At 44.7% G+C, this 20054-nt stretch overlaps 1 protein-coding gene across 1 annotated transcript in view; it reads right to left on the bottom strand.

Annotated features, from left to right (window-relative positions):
• GALM (galactose mutarotase) overlaps nt 1-19639 on the bottom strand; it is a 73573-nt gene extending 53934 nt beyond the window's left edge. The window contains exons 1-3 of the mRNA XM_032239356.1: nt 19203-19639; nt 9307-9461; nt 3166-3372 (exon numbers count right to left, since the gene is read on the bottom strand). Coding sequence (XP_032095247.1) covers nt 3166-3372; nt 9307-9461; nt 19203-19392 — 552 coding nt within the window. The 5' untranslated portion in view covers nt 19393-19639. The remainder of the gene's footprint in view (nt 1-3165; nt 3373-9306; nt 9462-19202) is intronic.
• Nucleotides 19640-20054: the final 415 nt, after the last annotated feature.

Below are 20054 nucleotides of genomic sequence, written 5' to 3'. Positions count from 1 at the left end.
AAAAAAAAAAAAAAAAAATGTATAAGATGAGCTGATTAAGTATCAGGTTTTGAGCTATGTCCCTGGGGAGGGTTTGAGATATATGATAATGCTTCTCAAGGTACGGTAAGAGATATTCTGAAGATGCAGAGGCCCTTGACTCCAGGCCCAGCTTGGTGATCATCCACTGCTATCAGAGTGCCTCAGAAAGCTGGTGCCCCCACCCGCCTTCAAATCTGAAGCTGGTAGCTTTGGATTCAAGCTACACTTACTAAGATACAGGTTGAGCATCCCTAATCTGAAAATCTGAAATCTGAAATGCTCCAAAATCTGAGCTTTTTTGAATGCCAACATCATGCCCAGAAGTAGTCATTGGAACATTTTGGATTTTGAGTTTTTGGATTAGAAATGCTCAAAGGACAAGTATATATAATGCAAATATTCCAAAATCCGAAAATCTCCAAAATCCAAAACATTTCTGGCCCCAAGCATTTTGGATAAGGATACTCAACCTGCGGTATATGGAAGGAAGTTTATACTGACCACCCTTTTGAGTGGGGTCTATGATCTAGGAAACTATTCAGCCTCTGAAAAGAGATTCAAAAACACCTGTCACTCCAAGCCCTGCCAGATTGGAAGAGTGGTGAAAAGCCTGTAAACCTAACATTCCCATATTGTCTCCTTCACTGGAACACATCAGCAGACGGAATATTGCACGCATAATTTCTTTCTATTTCTGAATTTATTCCTTTAGATCTCCCTTCCTCATTGTTTTTTTTTTTTTAACTTTTTTTTTTTTTGAGACAGAATCTCACTCTGTCATCAGGCACCAGGCTGGAGTGCAACGGTGCAACATCGGCTCACTGCAACCTCCGCCTCCCAGGTTCAAACAATTCTCCTGCCTCAGCCTCCCGAGTAGCTGGGACTACAGGCGTTAGCCACCATGCCCAGCTAATTTTTCTTTTTTTTTTTTGTATTTTTAGTAGAGATCGGGTTTCACCATGTTGGCCAGGATAGTCTCGATCTCTTGACCTTGTGATCCGCCTGCCTCAGCCTCCCAAAGTGCTGGGATTATAGGCATGAGCCACCATGCCAGGCCTCCCATTCCCCATTATTAAACAGGATGTCCTAAGCAGGAAAAATATAGAAAACAGAATAATCACCATAGTTTATCACCTACATAAAACAATACTTTGTTCTATTTCTGTCATTTCTTTCTGAACTTATTTTTTAAAGTAGAGCCTCTTAGGCCTGAGTGTTTTTGGCTTTTGTTTTGTTTTTAAGATTTCTTTCTTTCTTTCTTTCTTTCTTTTTTTTTTGAGACGGAATTTTGCTCTTGTTGCCCAGACTGGAGTGCAATGGCGGGATCTTGGCTCACTACAACCTCTGCCTTCCAGGTTCAAGTGATTTTCCTGCCTCAGACTCATAAATAGCTGGGATCACAGGCCCACACCACCATGTCCAGCTAATTTTGTGTTTTTAGTAGAGATGAGGTTTCACCATATTGGTCAGGCTGGTTTCAAACTTCTAACCTCAGGTGATCCACTTGCCTCAGCCTCCCAAAGTGCTGGGATTACAGGTGTGAGCCACAGCACCCGGCCTTGTTTTTAAGATTTCAAGAAGGATGATGAAAGCTCCTGAAGATAAGGAACATGCAAGTGAAGGGTCAGCTTTTTTAAAGGGAGAACTTTGAAAATTTTACAAGAACCAATTAACTCTGCAATTTGAGAAAATACTAGAAAACAGAACCCAGCAGATCATCAGCAAACTCCTGAAACAGTATAAAAATGTGAGATATTACTGGCTGACTGTGAACATCATCTTGCGGTAGAAAATCATGCCAAAGTGAGTCAAGTATAGTGGACAATGATGAGTTCTTCAGATAAAAAGGAAGTAATAGATATAATCTACAGAGTTCAGTTAAGCTTTTTAGCTTGTCTGATATGATAGTCTCCTCAATGAGCTAAATTGTTACCATTGTAGGATGAAATGAGGTAGTTCTGAGGGGATCTCTTAAGGGGGGTTGTCAGCAGCTCTATACCACTCTTAGGTGGGCATTTCAAGTGGTCCCCCACTGAGGTTTATCCCTCTGCTTGGGTGATTTCAGTGTCTTTTTTTTTTTTTTTTTTTTTAAAGACAGGGTTTCACCATATTGGTCAGGCTGGTCTTGAACACCCGACCTCAGGTGATTCACCCGCCTTGGCCTCCAAAGTGCTTGGATTACAGGCGTGAGCCACCACGCCCGGCCTGTCCTTTTTTTTGAGATGGAGTTTCATTCTTGTTGCCCAGGCTGGAGTGCAATGGCAGGATCTCAGCTCACTGCAACCTCCACCTCCCAGGTTCAAGTGATTCTCCTGTCTCAGCCTCCCAAGTAACTGGGATTACAGGTGCCCACCACCATACCCAGCTAATTTTTGTATTTTTAATAGAGACGGGGTTTTGCTGTGTTGGCCAGGCTGGTCTCAAACTCCTGACCTCAGGTAATCTGCCCACCTCGGCCTCCCAAAGTGCTGGGAGTACAGACATGAGCCACTGCGCCTGGCCAGATTTTAGTGTCTTAACCAACAACCTCATAAAGGGCTTATAACAGCAGCTGACAAATAGTAGGTAGTGTTATTATCATGAAATTGAGAATATGCCTATTAAGCTAAAAAAAAAAAAAAAAAAAAAAAGGATCTTCTAAATCCAAGTCCAGTGCTCTTGACACAGTACTGTGCAGGGCAGGACTGGCCCACCCAAACCCCTGGGAGGAGCTGGCAGGCTAACAGGGGAAGCACACACATATTGGCAGCATATCTAAAGGAGCTGGGCCATGCCCATTTCCAAAGCTCCAAGCATGGAAAGCACCTTAATTGGAAGAAATTTTGGCGGAGTAGAAGTGGAATAAGGGAGGCAAATGTAAGTACATGTTACAGTTAGATTCTGAGAGGGAGTTCTTGAAAGAGCTAGTTACTTGTCTGAAGCAAACGGGAAACAGATACTTCTCTCAGCAGTACAACGTACTCATTCTGTCTTTCTCTATAATTTTCATTTATTGAGCACCTACTATAAGCCCTCTGCTGGGGTTTCATCATCATGTGGGTGATCTCATTGTCAGAGTGATTCCACACTGCTCTGGTCTCTCCAGCCACAGCCCAGGACATTCCACAAAGTACGAAGCAGGAAAGAGGAAACAAGTTCACTTACCTGGCCTGCCAGGTTGAAGTAAGAATGGTTGGTCAGATTGACTGGTGTGGCCTGACTAGCCTGTGCTCTATAGTTAACCATGAGCTCCCCGCCATCCAGGGTGTATGTCACCCAGACTTTTAACTCTCCGGGGTAGCCTTCCTCACCGTCTGGACTGACGCGCGAGAACTGGACGCCATTGGACAGCACCCGAGGGGTCCAGAGCACCTGGAAAAAAGTGTTTTCAAGGTTGTGTAATTGCTCCAACCTCAGGCTAAATGCCACATCTCAATACTTAAAGGCAATTGATTCACAAGGAAAATGGTTATACAATCAATTAAGACTTCTGAATGATAGCTTGGATTTTTTTTTTTTTTTTTTTTTTGAGACAGGGTCTTACTCTGTTGTCTAGGCTGGAGTGCAGTGGCGTAATCTCGGCTCACTGCAACATCCACCTCCCAGGCTCTAGTGATTCTTGAGCCTCAGCCTCCTGAGTAGCTGTGATTATAGGCATGAGCCACTGTACCCAGCTAATTTTGCATTTTTCGTAGATAAGGGGTTTTACTATGATGGCCAGGCTGGTCTCAAACTCCTGACCTCAAGTGATCTGCCCGCATTGGCCTCCGAAGGTGTTGGGGTTACAGGCGTGAGCGACCGCACCCAGTCCCTGGATTTTAATTATTCCAAATTTTTGGTTTTCTCTACCTACTCACACTCCCCATTCTCTTTTCTCTAACTGTATACATATACGTGTGTCTACAATATTTTCCTCTCCTCTTCTTTGATGATTTTTCTTTGATTTTTTTTTTCTGTACTATTAGAAGTAGAGTCCTTAGCAGATGATTTTTCTTTGATTTTTTTTTTTTTTTTAATCTTGGAGCCCACTCTGCTAAATGCCATATAGCAATATCTGCTAATAGTATTAAAAACTTTAATAAATCAGCCCCTGTCTCCTGGGGGTACTATATACAAAGATTTATTAAAAGCCCTGCAAGTTTCTCTGTGTTCCCTAAGCAGAGTTCAAAACAAATAAGACATCTGTGCCATTAAGAAGAGTTGTAGCCCACAAGTCAGGAGTCCTGATTCAGGGGGCCTCATTTATCCCTCGCTAATTGTGTGACTCTAGTCATTAATCTCTTTCATCAAACAACGAGGTTGAAGAAATTATCTCAGAGTTTCTTCTTGTTCTAGAAAATATGATTCTAACACTGGCAAAAAAAAACAAAGTATGAAGAAGAGCTTATTTTTAAAGGTTTTTGGGGCCAGGTGCAACAGCTCATGCCTATAATCCCAACACTTTGGGAGGCTGAAGCAGGACGATTACTTGAGTTCAGGAGTTCAAGACCAGCCTGGGCAACATAGTGAGACTTCATCTCTGTAAAAAAGTTTAAAAAGGCCAGGCACAGTGGCTCATGCCTATAATCCCAGCACTTTGGGAGGCCGAGGTGGGTGGATTATAAGGTCGGGAGTTAAAGACCAGTCTGGCCAACATGATGAAACCCCATCACTACTAAAAATACAAAAATTAGCCTGGTGTGGTGGCTGGTGCCTGTAAACCCAGCTACTAGGGAGGCTGAGGCAGAGAATCACTTGAACCCGGGAGGTGGAGGTTACAGTGAGCCGAGATCACGCTACTGCACTCCAGCCTGGCCAACAGAATGAGACTCCATCTCAAAAAAAAAAATGTTTTAAAAATTAGCTAGATGTGGTGGTGCACACCTGTAGTCCCAGCTACTTGGGAGGCTGAGAAGGGAGGATTGCTTGAGCCCGGCAGGTTGAGGCTGCAGTGAGCTGAGATTGCGCATACCACTGCACCATCTGGGTAACAGAGTAAGACATTGTCTCTAAATAAATAAGTAAATAAAAAGCTTTTTGCTTTTGGAAATAGGAATTGGAATCTTGGATTAACATAGTGGCTGTTCTCAACTTTGTCCTAGAGGCCCTAAGATTGATTACACTTATACGGAAGAGAAAACCAACATTTATCAAGTGCCCGTTATGAGTCAGGATGCTCTGCTAGAAACTTCACAGACGCTATCTCATCTGTCTTAAAGCAGACTTAAAGTAGATACCAACATCCTCATTGAATAATGAGAGAATGGAGGCTCAGTGAGCTAAACCACTTGCCCCAAGCCACACAGTTAGTGCGTGGCGTTGGATTGGATCTTGAGCCTGTTCCCTTATTCTATACTATCAGGGGATGAGTTGGCCAGAGATTCCCAGTCCTTTTAGAGAGCTCTGGGATGATTAATGAAGGGGGCTGTTGCAGGCGTGAGACCTCCAGTTTGTTGAGTGCTCAATAGTCAATGACCTGGTGCTTTACATAAATCATCTTGTAAGGTAAAGATTTGGTTGAACCAAATGAAATAACCATCATCGTAGATCAAAACAGTTGAACACTGGTTATTTCATACAGCTTCAACAAATATTATTTACCCCCATTTTACAGATGAGCAATTTGAGTTCAGTGGAGTTAAGTTATCCTCTACCTTCCACATCCCAGTGTGTGTCTGGGCAGTGGGGGAGTTTCGAATTTTCTGTCCATTGTTTAAAAAGAAAAAGAATTTTGTTTAAAGTCACACATGTGGCCAGGCATGGTGGCTCACACCTATAATCCCAGCACTTTAGGAGGCCAACACGGGTGGATCACTTGAGGTTAGGAGTTCGAGACCAGCTTGGCCAACATGGTAAACCCAAAAATGATCCAAGCGTGGTGGCTTATGCACTTAATCCCAGCTACTCAGGAGGTTGAGACAGGAGAATCACTTGAACCCGAGAAGGGGAGCGTGTAGTGAGCCGAGATCACACCACGGCACTCCAGCATGGGGAACAGAGCAAGACTCTGTCTCAATAAATAAATAAATAAATAAAGTTATCCACGTGATTTGTGACAGAGCTGGGGTTCAAACTCAGGTCTGGCTATCTCCACTATTCTACATCTTAGTCTTGGCAAAGTTTTTGTTTGAATCTTCCTTTTCAACTGAAGAGTTGAGGCCAAACTCATAGACTTGAAAGATAATAGCCTCTGTGGGTCATGGTAGAGGCCTATGAGCCCAGGCTCTGCCTCACAGGCGTGGCATTTGCCAGGAAGGGGAGCCCAGCAGGAACGGAGGTCTCTGCCTTCACCTACAGTGAAAGCAGCTGGTATGTGAAATACTTTCACTGAGCTTAGTGAAAAACTAATTTTACACCCTAGTTATCTCCCAGAAAGGCTGAACTTTCAAGACACTCAAAACATGATGCCTGTTACATGTGTAATTAAAGAAGAAATCGAATATCCCAAATGGAACATTTCAGGAATTAAATGTTTGAAATGAAATCTTGCTACCTAGTTTTTCTTTTGTAGAGAAAGGACACGATGGAAAGATTGTTGTGTAAACCAATATGATTGGTTAAGTATAATTCCTATTCATGGAAAGATTTCCCCGAGCCTGTAGTTTCCAGATTTGCAGGTCTACACTCCCCCTTTTTTTTTTTTTTGAGATAGAGTCTGCTCTGTCGCCGAGGCTGGAGTGCAGTAGCGTGATCTCAGCCCGCTGCAACTTCCGCCTTCAGGGTTCATGGAATTCTCCTGTCTCAGCGTTCTAAGTAGCTGGGACTACAGGTGCCCACCACCATACCTGGCTAATTTTTCTATCTTTAGTAGAGACAGGGTTTCACCATATTGGTCAGGCTGGTCTCAAACTCCTGATCTCAGGTGATCCACCCTCCTTGGCCTCCCAAAGTGTTGGGATTCCAGGCATGAGCCACCACACCCGGCCACGGATCTATGCCTTTCTTATACCATTTCAAATCCTGTCAGCTTATTCATCTTTCATCTTAAAAAAAAATGTGTTGGTATAAATAGAAAAACACATACCTCCAAACCAGCAATTGTTCAGTCATTGTTGAGACGTAACACAAAGTAAAACGAAGTTCATCTGATGGGCACATGGCACTATGTCAAAACCGACTGTTCAAAAACTCAGTGGCTTCACAAAAATGTTCAAAGTCTTTCCCCACCCCCTCAGGCCACTGTGCAGCCATTCTCTCCCATATCCATGTATTGAATGAAATGCTATTGGCTCTTCAAGGGCAGGCCCAATCCCACCTCCTAGGGTGCTATTCATTTGTTCACACCCAGTCCCTGCAGCGCCTTGTTGGCATCTGGTACAGGGGCACTTGTGGCCACTTATCTGTAACAGTTATCATTGAGAGTCCCCCTCCCTCATTGTACTGTAAGCCTCAGGAGTCCCCGGCCTACGATGCCCTCAACTTCACACAAGAGGCTGAAGGGCACACTGCACTGAAGGCTATGTACACACAATTTTGCTGTGTTCATAAGTTAAGCAACACCGTGGAAAATGCCACAGTGAACAGGGTGAGCAGGAGCAAGCTGGAACAAGCTGCTCTGCTTGATGAAGAGCCTGTCTGATGCCCGGCTGAGCCTTACTTCCTCTGGTTGGGATTTGCCCATGATCCTGGCATGTTCTATAGGCGCTCTGCCCTTTGCCTCCCTGGCATTTAGATTCCCATCACCGAGGAAAGGGAAACTCATGGGGCAGTCGGTCTGGTTCCAGGCCACTAGCAGGAAGCTCATGGGAGAGGGGACGCCAGAGCCACCAGCCTCCTTCCACAGGACAGGTGGTGGTCAGAAGCAGAAGAGAAGAAATGGTGCCCATTAGTGGTCATACATGTTCCCGTCTTCTCTGGCTCTTCTCTAGCAATTATACCACTGGGTGGTATAATTTTTTTTGAGATGGAGTCTTGCTCTGTCGCCTATGGTGGAGTGTAGTGGTACAATCTTGGCACACTGCAATCTCCTCTTGGGTTCAAGTGATTCTCCTGCCTCAACCTCCCAAGTAGCTGGGACTACAGGCACCTGCCACCATGCCCGGCTAATTTTTGTATTTTAAGTAGAGATGGGGTTTCACCATATTGGCCAGGCTGGCCTCGAACTCCTGACCTTGTGATCCACCCACCTCAGCCTCTCAAAGTGCTGGGATCAAAGTGCACTGTGTCTGGCCCTAGGTGGTACAATTTAAAAGAAAGTTAACTACTGAAATTTATTCCTTCACAGCCTGAAATTAGACTAGTAAGACAGCAATCACTGGGATTAACCCGTAGACTCCCATGGGGCTAGGAAGCAGGATGCCAGGCACTCCTACCTCAGGGAGAAGCTGTTTGATCAATTTGCTTTCCCGACCTTGTTTTCCAGGGATTCACTTGGAGAATGGAAGTTTTCCTGTGGAGAGGAGGAAGTGGGGAGAATCTGAGATGATTTTGAGGCCCAAGGCACTTCAGTGGGAGGGCAGGCCTCAGTGCAGGGCCATAATGCTTGGGGAGGGGGGCTCAACGACAGTTTCAGGGAAGTGTGTTGCACGGGGGAACCATGTGGCCTGGGTGGACACCAGCAGCTGTGGTGTAGGAATGAAGGTTTCATGCCAGGCAGCCCTGGTTGTCCCACTTAGGAGTCATGTGGCCTTTTATTTGTTTTTTATTTTTTTGAGATGGAGTCTGGCTCTGTTGCCCAGGCTGGAGTGCAATAGCGCAATCTCAGCTCACTGCAACCTCCACCTCCCAGGTTCAAGTAATTTTCCTGCTTCAGCCTCCCAAGTAGTGGGATTAGAGGTGCCGACCACCATGCCCAGCTAAGCTTTGTATTTTTTGTAGAGACAGGGTTTCACCATGTCACCAGGCTGGTCTTAAACTTCTTACCTCAGATGATCTGCCTGCCTCAGCCTCCTAAAGTGCTGGGATTACAGGTGTGAGCCACCGTGCCTGGCCACATGGACTTTAGTGCGTCGGTTTTTCCATTTAGTAAGGGTATGAGATAATATATGTCAATGTCTTGTGCAATAACTGGAAGATGCTGTTATCAATCCACATCTCTTCAACTCAACTCTGTGATCTCAACACTATGAAAAAGTTGTTTCTTGTTTTTCTAAGTGAAGGGCAGACATCCTTTCTCTTGGGGCTCCCCTATTTGTTACAAAAGAAGAGCTAGAGAAGAATGGGTCCTGGCACGTGGCCATTGCACCTGCTGCCCTAAACCACAGGAGCAGCCTCTTTCCTGCATCTCCTGACCACGCATGTGCTCTAGGGCCTAGGACTGTGCCTGGAAAGCAGAAGGCATGCGTCAAGTAAGCGTGAAGGAAACGCGGTCACATGCACCGGACTCACCTTATCAAACCCTCTGACTCCTCCATGCAGGCTGTTGGGTTCCTTGTTAAGGGCCAGGTGATACTCCTTCCCATCCACCTTGAAGGTTCCTTTGGCGATTCGGTTGGCCACCCTCCCAACAACTGCTCCAAAGTATGGCTGCTTTTGGAGGTATCCTGCAAGGACAAGGGATGACAACACTTCTAAAACTTCAATCCAAAGGTGTGTCACATGCCACTGCCCCCACCATCTTCTGAGGGATGCTACACATGGTACATCTTGGGCATGTCAGAGTCCTCACCAAATCACAGAAAATGGTTCTCACTACATATGACCCTTTCCTTTTCCAAAAGTAATTAATGTTCATTACACAGAATTGTAAAGAATTTTACACAGCACAAAGAAAAAACTGAAATTATCCTTCATCTTCATCTCACCACTACAGAGAACCACTGTTAATATTCTTTTTTTTTGAGATGGAGTCTTGCTTTGTTGCCCAGGCTGGAGTGCAATAGCACAATCTCGGCTCACTGCAACCTCCACCTCCCAGGTTCAAGCGATTCTCCTGCCTCAGCCTCCCAAGTAGCTGGGATTACAGACTCATGCCACCATGCTCAGCTAATTTTTGTATTTTTAGTAGAAATGGGGTTTCACCATGTTGGCCAGGCTGGTCCCGAACTCCTGATCTCAGGTGATCTGCCCTCCTTGGCCTCCCAAAGTGCTGGGGTTACAGGCATGAGCCACCGTGCCCAGCCTTCTCTCTCTCTTTCAAAACATCTTATTGTGCTGTATGCACCTATTTTCAGTCCAACATTGATTCTGGGTAACTGAAACTGCAGGAAGCAAAACTATGGATGAAGGGGGCCTAGTGTATAACAGTTTTGTAATGTCCTTTTCTCTAGGCCAGAATTATAATTTTGTGTGGTCTTGAAGGAAAACTATCTTATTCTTCTTTCTCTTCTTATTTTTTTTTAAAACATAATTAGCACATTAAAATATCCTTTAGAGAGAGTTAGGTAATACACAAGGACATAGAGTAAGCTCACCAGAGTAAGTACAGAATGCTTGGTTAAATGTGAGTTTCAGATAAACAATAAATAATTGCTTAGTATAAGTATGTTCATGTTATTATTATACATGGGACATACTTATTATACTTTAAAAGTATAAATTGTTTATCTGAAATTCACATTTAACCAGGCATCCTGTACTTTTATTTGTGAAATCTAGCAACCTAAACAAAAAGTAAAACACAAAAGCCTTCCTTCACCTCTCCACTCCCCTCCTTTCCAATGGTAACCACTATTCCCACTATTCACAGTCTGGTACGTACACTTCATTCTTAAATTTGAATTAACTACATATAAGCAAATATACAAATACACAAGCACACATATTCTATATAAAGAGAATCATACTACATAGAGCATCACACTATAATCATACATTGTTCTGTAACTTTCCATTTATCAAATATCTTAAGATCTCTCCATGTCATGACATATCTACCATATTCCTTTTTTTTTTTTTTTTGAGACGGAGCCTCGCTCTGTCGCCAGGCTGGAGTGTAGTGTTGCAATCTTGGCTCACTGCAACCTCCGTCTCCTGGGTTCAAGCAATTCTTCTGTCTCAGCCTCCTGAGTAGCTGGGACCACAGGTGTGTGCCACCACGCCCAGCTAATTTTTGTATTTTTAGTAGAGACGGGGTTTCCCCATGTTGGCCAGGATGGTCTCGATCTCTTGACCTCGTGATCCGCCCACCTCGGCTTCCCAAAGTGCTGGGATTACAGGCGTGAGCCACTGCGCCCAGCTACCATATTCCTTTTTATTCTTTTAGATGGGATCTCACTGTCGCCCAGGCTGGAGTGCTGTGGCGCCATCATAGCTCATTGTAGCCTTGACCTCCCAGGCGCAAATGATCCTCCCACCTCAGCCTCTGGAGTAGCTGGGACAACAGGTATATACCACTATGCCTGGCTAACTTTTTTTTACTTTTTATTTTGTAAAGACAGAGTTTCCCTGTGTTGCCTAGTCTGGTTTTGAACTCCTGGGTTCAAGTGGTCCTCCCACCTTGGCCTCCCATAGTGTTGGGATTACTGACTGGCATGAGCCACCATGTCTGGCCCCATATTCCTTGTGATGGCTGTGTGGTATAATAATCAGCATAAACTGTTTTGGGTCTTTTTAGGGGAGGGGCTATAAAAAAGCAACATAGCTTCCTCATACTTACAACTTTGTGCGTGGGCATATTATGGTATTTTCCTTGTCTTTAAATTCCTCTGTGCTTAGTTTGCAATGGAAAAGATTAAGGTTTGGAGACTGTTTTCTGTATCATCACTAAGATTACTTTCTACTCTATTTTCCACTTAGACGCCCTCTGAATTCCATTCTCTTTTCCCATGGTACTCCGTATCTGTCATGTCTACTTCAGATCAGCAGAGAATGCAATTCAAGCATTTGAACTATTTTTCCACAGGACAGAGTGGCCCTCAGGATACAGACCCTGAGCTGACTAGGCTAGCAACAGGTCACAGGTTTCCATTACCCAACTGGTTGGATACAAATTAAACATTAATCCTTCCCTTCCATGCCTTTCCTGGTTTGCTTCTTTGCTAATCTGCAGGTGCGTCAGAGTCCTGCCCATGGACTATCTTTTTTTTTTTTTTTTTCTGAGACAGAGTTTCACTCTTGTTACCCAGGCTGGAGTGCAATGGTGCGGTTTCGGCTCATCGCAACCTCCGCCTCCTGGGTTCAGGCAATTCTCCTGCCTCAGCCTCCTCAGTAGCTGGGATTACAGGCACGCGCCACCATGCCCAGCTAATTTTTTTGTATTTTTATTAGAGACAGGGTTTCACCATGTTGACCAGGATGGTCTCGATCTCTTGACCTCGTGATCCACCCGCCTTGGCCTCCCAAATTGCTGGGATTACAGGCTTGAGCCACCGCACCCGGCCTCCATGGACTATCATAATAGCTAACACCTACTGAGTGCTTAGAAAGCACTTTCCGAAGTGCTTTTTTTTTTTTTTCTTTTTGAGATGGTGTAGTCTAGCCTGGAGTGCAGTGGCACAATCTTGACTCACGGCAACTTCTGCCTCCTGGGTTCAAGTGATTCTCCCGCCTTGGCCTCCTGAGAGATTACAGGCACCCGCCACCACGTCTAGCTAATTTTTTTTTTTTTTTTTTGTATTTTTAATAGAGATGGGGTTTCACCACATTGGTCAGGCTGGTCTTGAACTCCTGACCTCAGGAGATCCACCCACCTTAGCCTCCCAAAGTGTGTCCCAGCCACTTTCTAAGTGTTCTCCATCTCCCTCATTTCATATTCAGAACGTTTCTATGATGTAGATACTATTGTATCCCATTTTACAGATGTGGAAACTGAGGACACAAGAGTTAAGTAACTTCCCCAAAACACACAGCTAAGTAGTGGCAGAACCAAGACTTTAGCTCTGCCAGTACAGCTGGTGAGTCCATGTTCTTCAATATCAAATTATGTAGAAAGCAAAGGCTTTTTGGTGGTTGACCTTAACTCCATCCCAGGCACAGGCCAGGCTGATCTTCTCTACCTCTCCCCACTCTCCTCTCTTTCCAAAACTAGCTTTAAAACCGCATACACTGGTTAACCAAAAGGAGTCCCGAAGAGCCAAACGATATTTCTTTGTTTTGTTTCATCTGCTTTCAGAAGCTCAAAAATGTAAAGAAACGCTTCTTGTTTTTTCTAAAAAACAAGATGTTTGACTGTAGAGATTTTTGAGACCTACTTTGATTCATTCAACAAATGAACACTGAGCTCCCGCTCTCTGCCAGAGGCATACTGGGTGTTGGAGACAGCCACAAAGCCACCGGTAGGTTTCCTACCACGTGGGCTTGCAAGAATTCCCTTACAAGTGACCAGACCAGTGCCTTGGTTTGGAGGAATAGGTGTTTTGTTTTGTTTTGTTTTTCTCCCATAATTATCAGGTGTTTTTTTTTTTTTTTTTTGAGACAGGGTTGTTCTCTGTCACCTAGGCTGGAGTGCAGTGGTACCATCATGGCTCATTGCAGCCTTGGCCTTCAGTCTCAGGTGGTCCTCCCACCTCAGCCTCCCAAATAACTGGAACTACAGGCATGTGCCACCACACCTGGATACTTTTTATATTTCTTCTAGAGACAGAGTGTCCCTGCGTTGGCCAGGCTGGTCTTGAATTCCTGAGCTCAAGTGATCCTCCCACCTCGGCCTCTCAAAGTGCTGTGATTACAGGAGTGAGCCACTGTGCCCCTGGAGGAATAGCTTTTAAGAATTAAAGTCTAAGCACAACAGAAACCACTAATTCTGTCTCTGAAAAACAAATTATTTAGAACAAATAAATTTTATACTACCTTCAAATGTTACTGATATGGTTTGGCTTTGTGCCCCCACCTGGTGGAGGTAACTGGATCATGGGGCGATTCCCCCATGCTGTTCTCGTGATAGTCAGTGAGTTCTCACGAGATCTGATGGTTTAAATGTGGCAATTTCCCCTGCTTTCTCTTTCTCTCCTACTGCCGTGTAGTAAGACCTGTCTTGTTCCTGCCTTGCCTTCTGCCATGATTGTAAGTTTCCTGAGGCCTCCCCATCCATGAGAAACTGTGAGTCTGTTAAACCTATTTTCTTTATAAATTACTATGCCTCAGGCAGTTTTTATAACAGTGTGAAAATGGACTAATACCATAACTAAGCTTTCACATCAAATCAGAATTACAAAAAGTGACAATTCCCAAATCCCAAATAAGGCATGGCTAAAAATTTGTTTTGAAATGCAGAAAACGCCCATTTGCCATGAAAATGTTCAAAGTTCCTAGGTCAAGCCATGAATGTTGATTTAACCAAGTCAATTGCTGAGCTGGGAGTAGAGGAAACACTTGCACTTTTCCAGGGCAAGGCACTGGCGAGAATAAATTAATGCTTAAAACCATGGGATATGGCCCTTTCCACTCTAACATCCGAAGGACCCCAACTGTGACAGTCACCTCAGACAGCCCAAACCTTAGCCAGAGTGCACTAAAGTCTGAAATAAAATTACCACTCTCAATCAAAACCTCCATCCACAGAATGACTTATCCTTTGGCTATATGAAGAAAACAATTTAATTAATAAGCACTTTAGTAGTTTCAGATAATTTATATACTTTTTAGCGGCTGCTTGCTGTCCTAGGTGAATCTCCATGCCATTTTTTGCAGTGTTAATGAAGTGAAATGAAAAGTTCTAGTAGAGTGAGAGATGGTATTTGGGGGCAAAGGAAAGAAAGGGGGATAAAAATGATTAATTGCTCACTCTGGTCAGAGGCATATAAAATATGTGGTCAGATACGGTCAGACACATATCACAGCCCACAGCTCACTACATCATCACAATCCATTTGTTTCGTGTGAGGAAATAGGTATGGAGAGGTTAAATAAATTACCCAGGGTCGCACAGCTTTAAGGAAGGAAGCAGCGCTTTAAACCAGTAATCCTCAGTGTTCCCACCAGGATGCAGCCTCTAACCTGATCCTTTTTTTTCCCTCATCCTCTCTTCTGAACCCAGGTTTTCTAAAGGCACTAAATTTACTTTTTCTATTTTTTCCTTAATGCCTCTCATGGCAGTTAATAGCCAGGTCTTTGGTGGTAACTGAGGGAAACATGAAAAGGAAGGCGTTTCAATGATTGTATGGGTAGGTTGTTTATACCTGTGGCATATAAGCAAATATTCTCAGCACAGGCTTTGAAAGAAATCATAATGACTGTAGGTGGGACATGCCAATGAAAAACATTTTTAGGCTGGGCCTGGTGGCTCATACGTGTAATCCCAGCACTTTGGGAGGCTGAGGCTGAGGCAGATCACTTGAGGTCAGGAGATTGAGACCAGCCTGGTCAACATGTTGAAACCCCATCTCTACTAAAAAGACAAAAATTAGCTGAGTGTGGTGGTGCCCACCTGTAATTCCAGCTACTCGGGAGGCTGAGGCATGAGAATTGCTTGAACTCAGGATGTAGAGGTTGCAGCGAGCAAAGATTGCACCATTGCACTAAACAACAAGAAAGTCTTAAATACAAAAAGCGGTAGAAAAACTCATAGGAGGCGTTACTGATTTTTTCCAGGCTGTAACTAAAAATTCACATAATTTTCCTCTTTAGAATTCTATGGAAGAAAAAAATCTCATTTTCCCAGGGAGAATCTGAACCATTCTGACCTCTGGTTATGGCTGTCATCCAAGCAGTTTATATAACCTGTCTGGGAAATTGGAGATTGTTCATATCTAGCTCTGCAGTTACAAAAGGATCATGTCTCATGGAATTATCCAGGCTTGGATCTTCCCCATGGCTCAAAGCCATTTTTGGGACATGGTAATATCAAGATAACCCCTTATTCTGTCAAGTCTTTAAAAAAAATTTTTTTTAATTTAAATTTAATTTTGTTTGTTTTGTAGAGACAGGCTCTCACTATGTTGCCCAGGCTGGTCTCACACTTCTGGCTTCAAGTGATCCTCCCGCTTTGGACTCCCACAGTGCTAGGATTGTAAGTATGAGCCACCATGCTGGCCTCTGTCACGTCCTGTTACTTTACATTTTTTGCTTCTGTTTGTTTATAAATACTTACATACTCTGATGTTTTAAAAGAATATACAGTGAAAATTAAGTCTCCTTCCTGTCCCCCGCACCCTGGGTACCCAGGATCCTTTCTTAACAACCACTGCCACCAGTTTCTTGTTAACATGGGTTTTAATGCACCGGAAATGTAGCATCAGAGCACCATTAAAATAGTTAACAGAGTGCTGTATATCTCCACTGTAAGAGTCACAGCCCATACCTTTACGACAAACACAGGTTAACAAGAGAAAAGCAAAACAGCTGGGCACAGTGGCTCATGTCTGTAATCCCAGCACTTTAGGAGGCCGAAGTAGGAGGATTGCTTGAGTTCGGTAGTTCAAGGCTGCAAGTGAGCTATAATTGCACCACTGCGCTCCAGCCTGGGTGACTGAGTGAGACTCCACCTCTAAAAAATAAAATTAAAAAAATGCCAAACAAATTTATTTCATTATAGCTTGATGTGACACAGAAGCTTTCAGAATGAAGACCCACAGATACAGAGAAAACAATCCATTTTTATGCTTAAGTCCAATGGAGTATAAACAGCCATGTAGAAATATGATTGGACAAAATGGGTAAGATCTGTTGCTGACAGAGTGAGCGGGGAAACTCAGCAAGGCCTGCGTTCAGATTTTTCTTGGCCTCCCCATGCAGCATTCCTTCCTCCTGGGTATGGGGCAGGACCCCTTTGGAATGAGGGTCTTAATTTCTTTATGGTCAGCTGTTACACAGAAAGGTTAGAGTGTATTTTTATTTATTTTTTATTTTTTTTTGAGACGGAGTCTCACTCTGTCACCCATGCTGGAGTGCAGTGGTGCCCTAACAGCTCACTGCAATCTCCGCCTCCTGGGTTCAAGCAATTCTCCTGCCTCAGCCTCCCAAGTAGCTGGCATTACAGATGCCACCACCAACCTAGCCAACATGCCGAAACCCCATCTCAACTAAAAATACAAAAAAAATTAGCCAAGTGTGGCGGTGCACACCTGTAATCCCAGCTACTCAGGAGGCTGTGGCAGGAGAATCACTTGAACCCGGGAGGCGGAGGTTGCAGTGAGCCAAGATCGCACCACTGCACTCCAGCCTGGCCGACAGAGCAAGACTCTGTCTCAAAAAAAAAAAAGGCACCAGAAGCCATGGTAGTTATTGTCCTCAAGTCCTCGATAGGTATTTATTCAACCTCAACGCCAACATCCTGGCTGATGGAGAAATGAGAGGACGGCCCGTCTCCAATTACTTTAACTGGCTCTGGAATTCTAGGCCAGAAATCCAATACTCATTTGACTCTATGGAGTGGTTTTGCATGAGTCAAGCAATGTCTGCAATTCTGTGTCGGCCTAGACAATGGTTATGCTACTAGAAGAGAGAGGACTCAGCGAAATGATTCCAAAGGATCCTCTTTTGTCACTTGCCACTGCTCTTGCCTTCTGACTCTGAAGATGTCTTCCCTAGAAGTTTTGGGGGAGGTAGAAAGGAAGGGGAGGTGGAGCTTATTTCCCCCACCTGCCTGCACCTTCCTACCAGTAAGTCTCCTGCAACAGACTCACATAAGTAACCAACGACCTTCTGCTTCGGAAAGAAGGCTGCCTCCTCTTCCTCCAAGTTAAGCTGTAGAGGCACCAAAGCAGATAAAGACAATTATAAGCCAAGAATAGGATGCTCAGGAATATACTTATAATAAATTTTGTTAAATAAGCAGAGAACAGGCCAGGCACAGTGGCTCATGCCTGTAATTCCAGCACTTTGAGAGGCCAAGCTGGGCAGATCACCTGAAGTCAGGAGTTTGAGACCAGCCTGGCCAACATGGTGAAACCCTGTCTTTACTAAAAACACAAAAAAGTTAGCTGGGCCTGGTGGCATGTGCCTGTAATCCCAACTAGTCAGGAGGCTGAGACAGGAGAATCACTCGAACCCAGGAGGCAGAGGTTGCAGTGACCCAAGATTGCACCACTGCACTTAAAAAAAAAAAAAAGAAAAAAAAAAAGCTGGGTGCAGTGGCTCACATATGTAATCCCCCAGCACTTTGGGAGACTAAGGCAGGTGGATCACAAGGTCAGGAGTCAAGACCATTCTGGCCAACATGGTGAAAACCCATCTCCACTAAATACAAAAAATTAGCTGGGCGTGGTGGTACATGCCTGTAGTCCCAGCTACTCGGGAGGTTGAGGCAGGAGAATTGCTTGAACCTGGGAGGCAGAGGTTGCAGTGAGCCAAGATCACTCCACTGCACTCCAGCCTGGCAACAGAGTGAGACTCTGTCTCAAAAAAAAGAAAAAAAGAGAACAAATTTCAGATTTCTAAGGGAAAAAACCAAAACTCAAGAGTTTTTTGTTGAACCCCAAACGATGAGCCAAGTTTTGTATCTAAAGAACCAAACAGACAGAATGACACACCAAAAGGAAAACCTCAGACCTCCTCTCCAACAGAATTTGTCTACACCCAACCACTGAACAGAGGTATTAATTCTCAGTTTCCCTTTACCAGCTTTATTTCACACCTCATTTTCTGTCTAGTTACACCATAATGCTAAGAGAGCATGATGTACATTTTCCTTTATTGCAATCAAGCTGCAATTGTTATTATTTATTTATGCAATTATTGGGTTAAAGTCTATCTCCCCAGGCAAACCCCAAAAGTGGGGACCTTGTCTGTCCTGTTAGATGAGGTCATTGAATTAATAGTTTTCAAATGCATGAGTTAATGCCTAATTCTAATTGCCTATGGTTTCTGGGATAAAAGACCATCCTAGTTGGTAGGAGACCTGATCTCTAGACACTGAGTTGGTCTTCTCCGTTTTGTTTCCTAAATGGTTATTGGGTAGCTGGTGTACTAGGCAACCACAGAGCTTACTGGAGCATTTCTGAGATAACCAGGCCCCACAGAGAATCTGATCAAGGAAGAAGGAAGTAGAAGAGGCAAGTTTTTGAATTTCCTTCTTCAGAAGGCGCACAAGGGAAGAACTGGGAGCCACACCCCCTCCTGCCTGCTCTTTCCTCTCCAGCCTTCTCAATGAGTCAGGCAGTTCAAAGATCAGGCAGTTCAGCGGTTGCTCCAGGATCGCTGAGGTGTATCTTACCATCAGCTGACTTTTTACATTAATTGGGGCAAAGCCTGAACAGATAACCAGAGGCCAACTCCCATAGCTTTTTCCATCCATTACGGTTTTTCCCAACGTCGGATGGCCACACAGCCCTCTGTTAGCATGATGCACGCGCTCCCAAGTTAGACGGCGACTTTCCCCTCAGCCCCTCGCATTGCAAGTGGCCCAATCGATCCGGGAGGTTTGCAGCCGGGGGCCGGCTCGCAGCCCGGGGCAGAGTTCAACCCACCTTCCAGGTCGGCGAAGCCAAGCACCACGTCTGAGGCTCTCCCCTGCCTGTCTTTGACCTCTATGGCTGTGATTGTGCAGCCCCAGGAGATGATGTCCACTCTCAGGAGGTCAGACTGCAGCCGGAACTTCTCCACTGTCCCTCCTCCCGAGGGCAGCTCTCCAAACACGGCTCTGGTAACCGAACCCATGGGGAAAGTTTGGGGTGTGCGGCTACTGTCCGCTCTTCAGACTCCAGCGTGTTAAGCTAGGGGCGGCCTGAGTTTACAGGGAAAGGGGCGTGACTCGGCTCCGACTCCTCCCTTTCCTTGCCTGGATTTAGGGAGTGACCGCTCCTGCAAAAAATAGCCCTTGGGCCTTTCGAAATCATTCTTTTGCCTGAGGGTAACAAGAGGGGCAAACTTTGCAGCCACGCTTGCAAGGTTTTTTTCCTTGGCTCTCCCAGGTTGCATTGCATGTTGGGAATGGTAGTTTTTGGCAGGTGAAATTGCATTTCGGGGCCTGTAGTCTTTCTAAACTCAAATCCTGAGTTGACAGTGTTGTACCCCCAACTCCCGGCACCTCAACATACAATGAGCTGGTCATTCATGTTGGTGGCTACTTCCATTCTTTTTGTCCCACGGATGAAGTCCTGGACATGGTTCTGCTGGAGTCACTGCCCAGAAGGCTCTCCTGACAGCCAGTGCTGTGACAGCTTCAAGGAGCTTGGCCCAGACAGGGTCAGGTAGATGTATTAGATCCTCCGTTTGCGGAGGTGATCAGAGACAGCCCAGGCTCTCTTTACTTCCGGGGACTGGGAAGGGACCTCGGGTATCTTCTGATTCCTGAAGGCCACAATTCCTTTAAGAAGGGA

This window comes from Sapajus apella, unplaced genomic scaffold (genome assembly GCF_009761245.1).
Source record: "Sapajus apella isolate SASKATOON/1434 unplaced genomic scaffold, GSC_monkey_1.0 scaffold44, whole genome shotgun sequence".
In the NCBI taxonomy this organism is placed as follows: Eukaryota; Metazoa; Chordata; class Mammalia; order Primates; family Cebidae; genus Sapajus; species Sapajus apella.
This window is presented reverse-complemented; position numbering and strand designations above follow the sequence as displayed.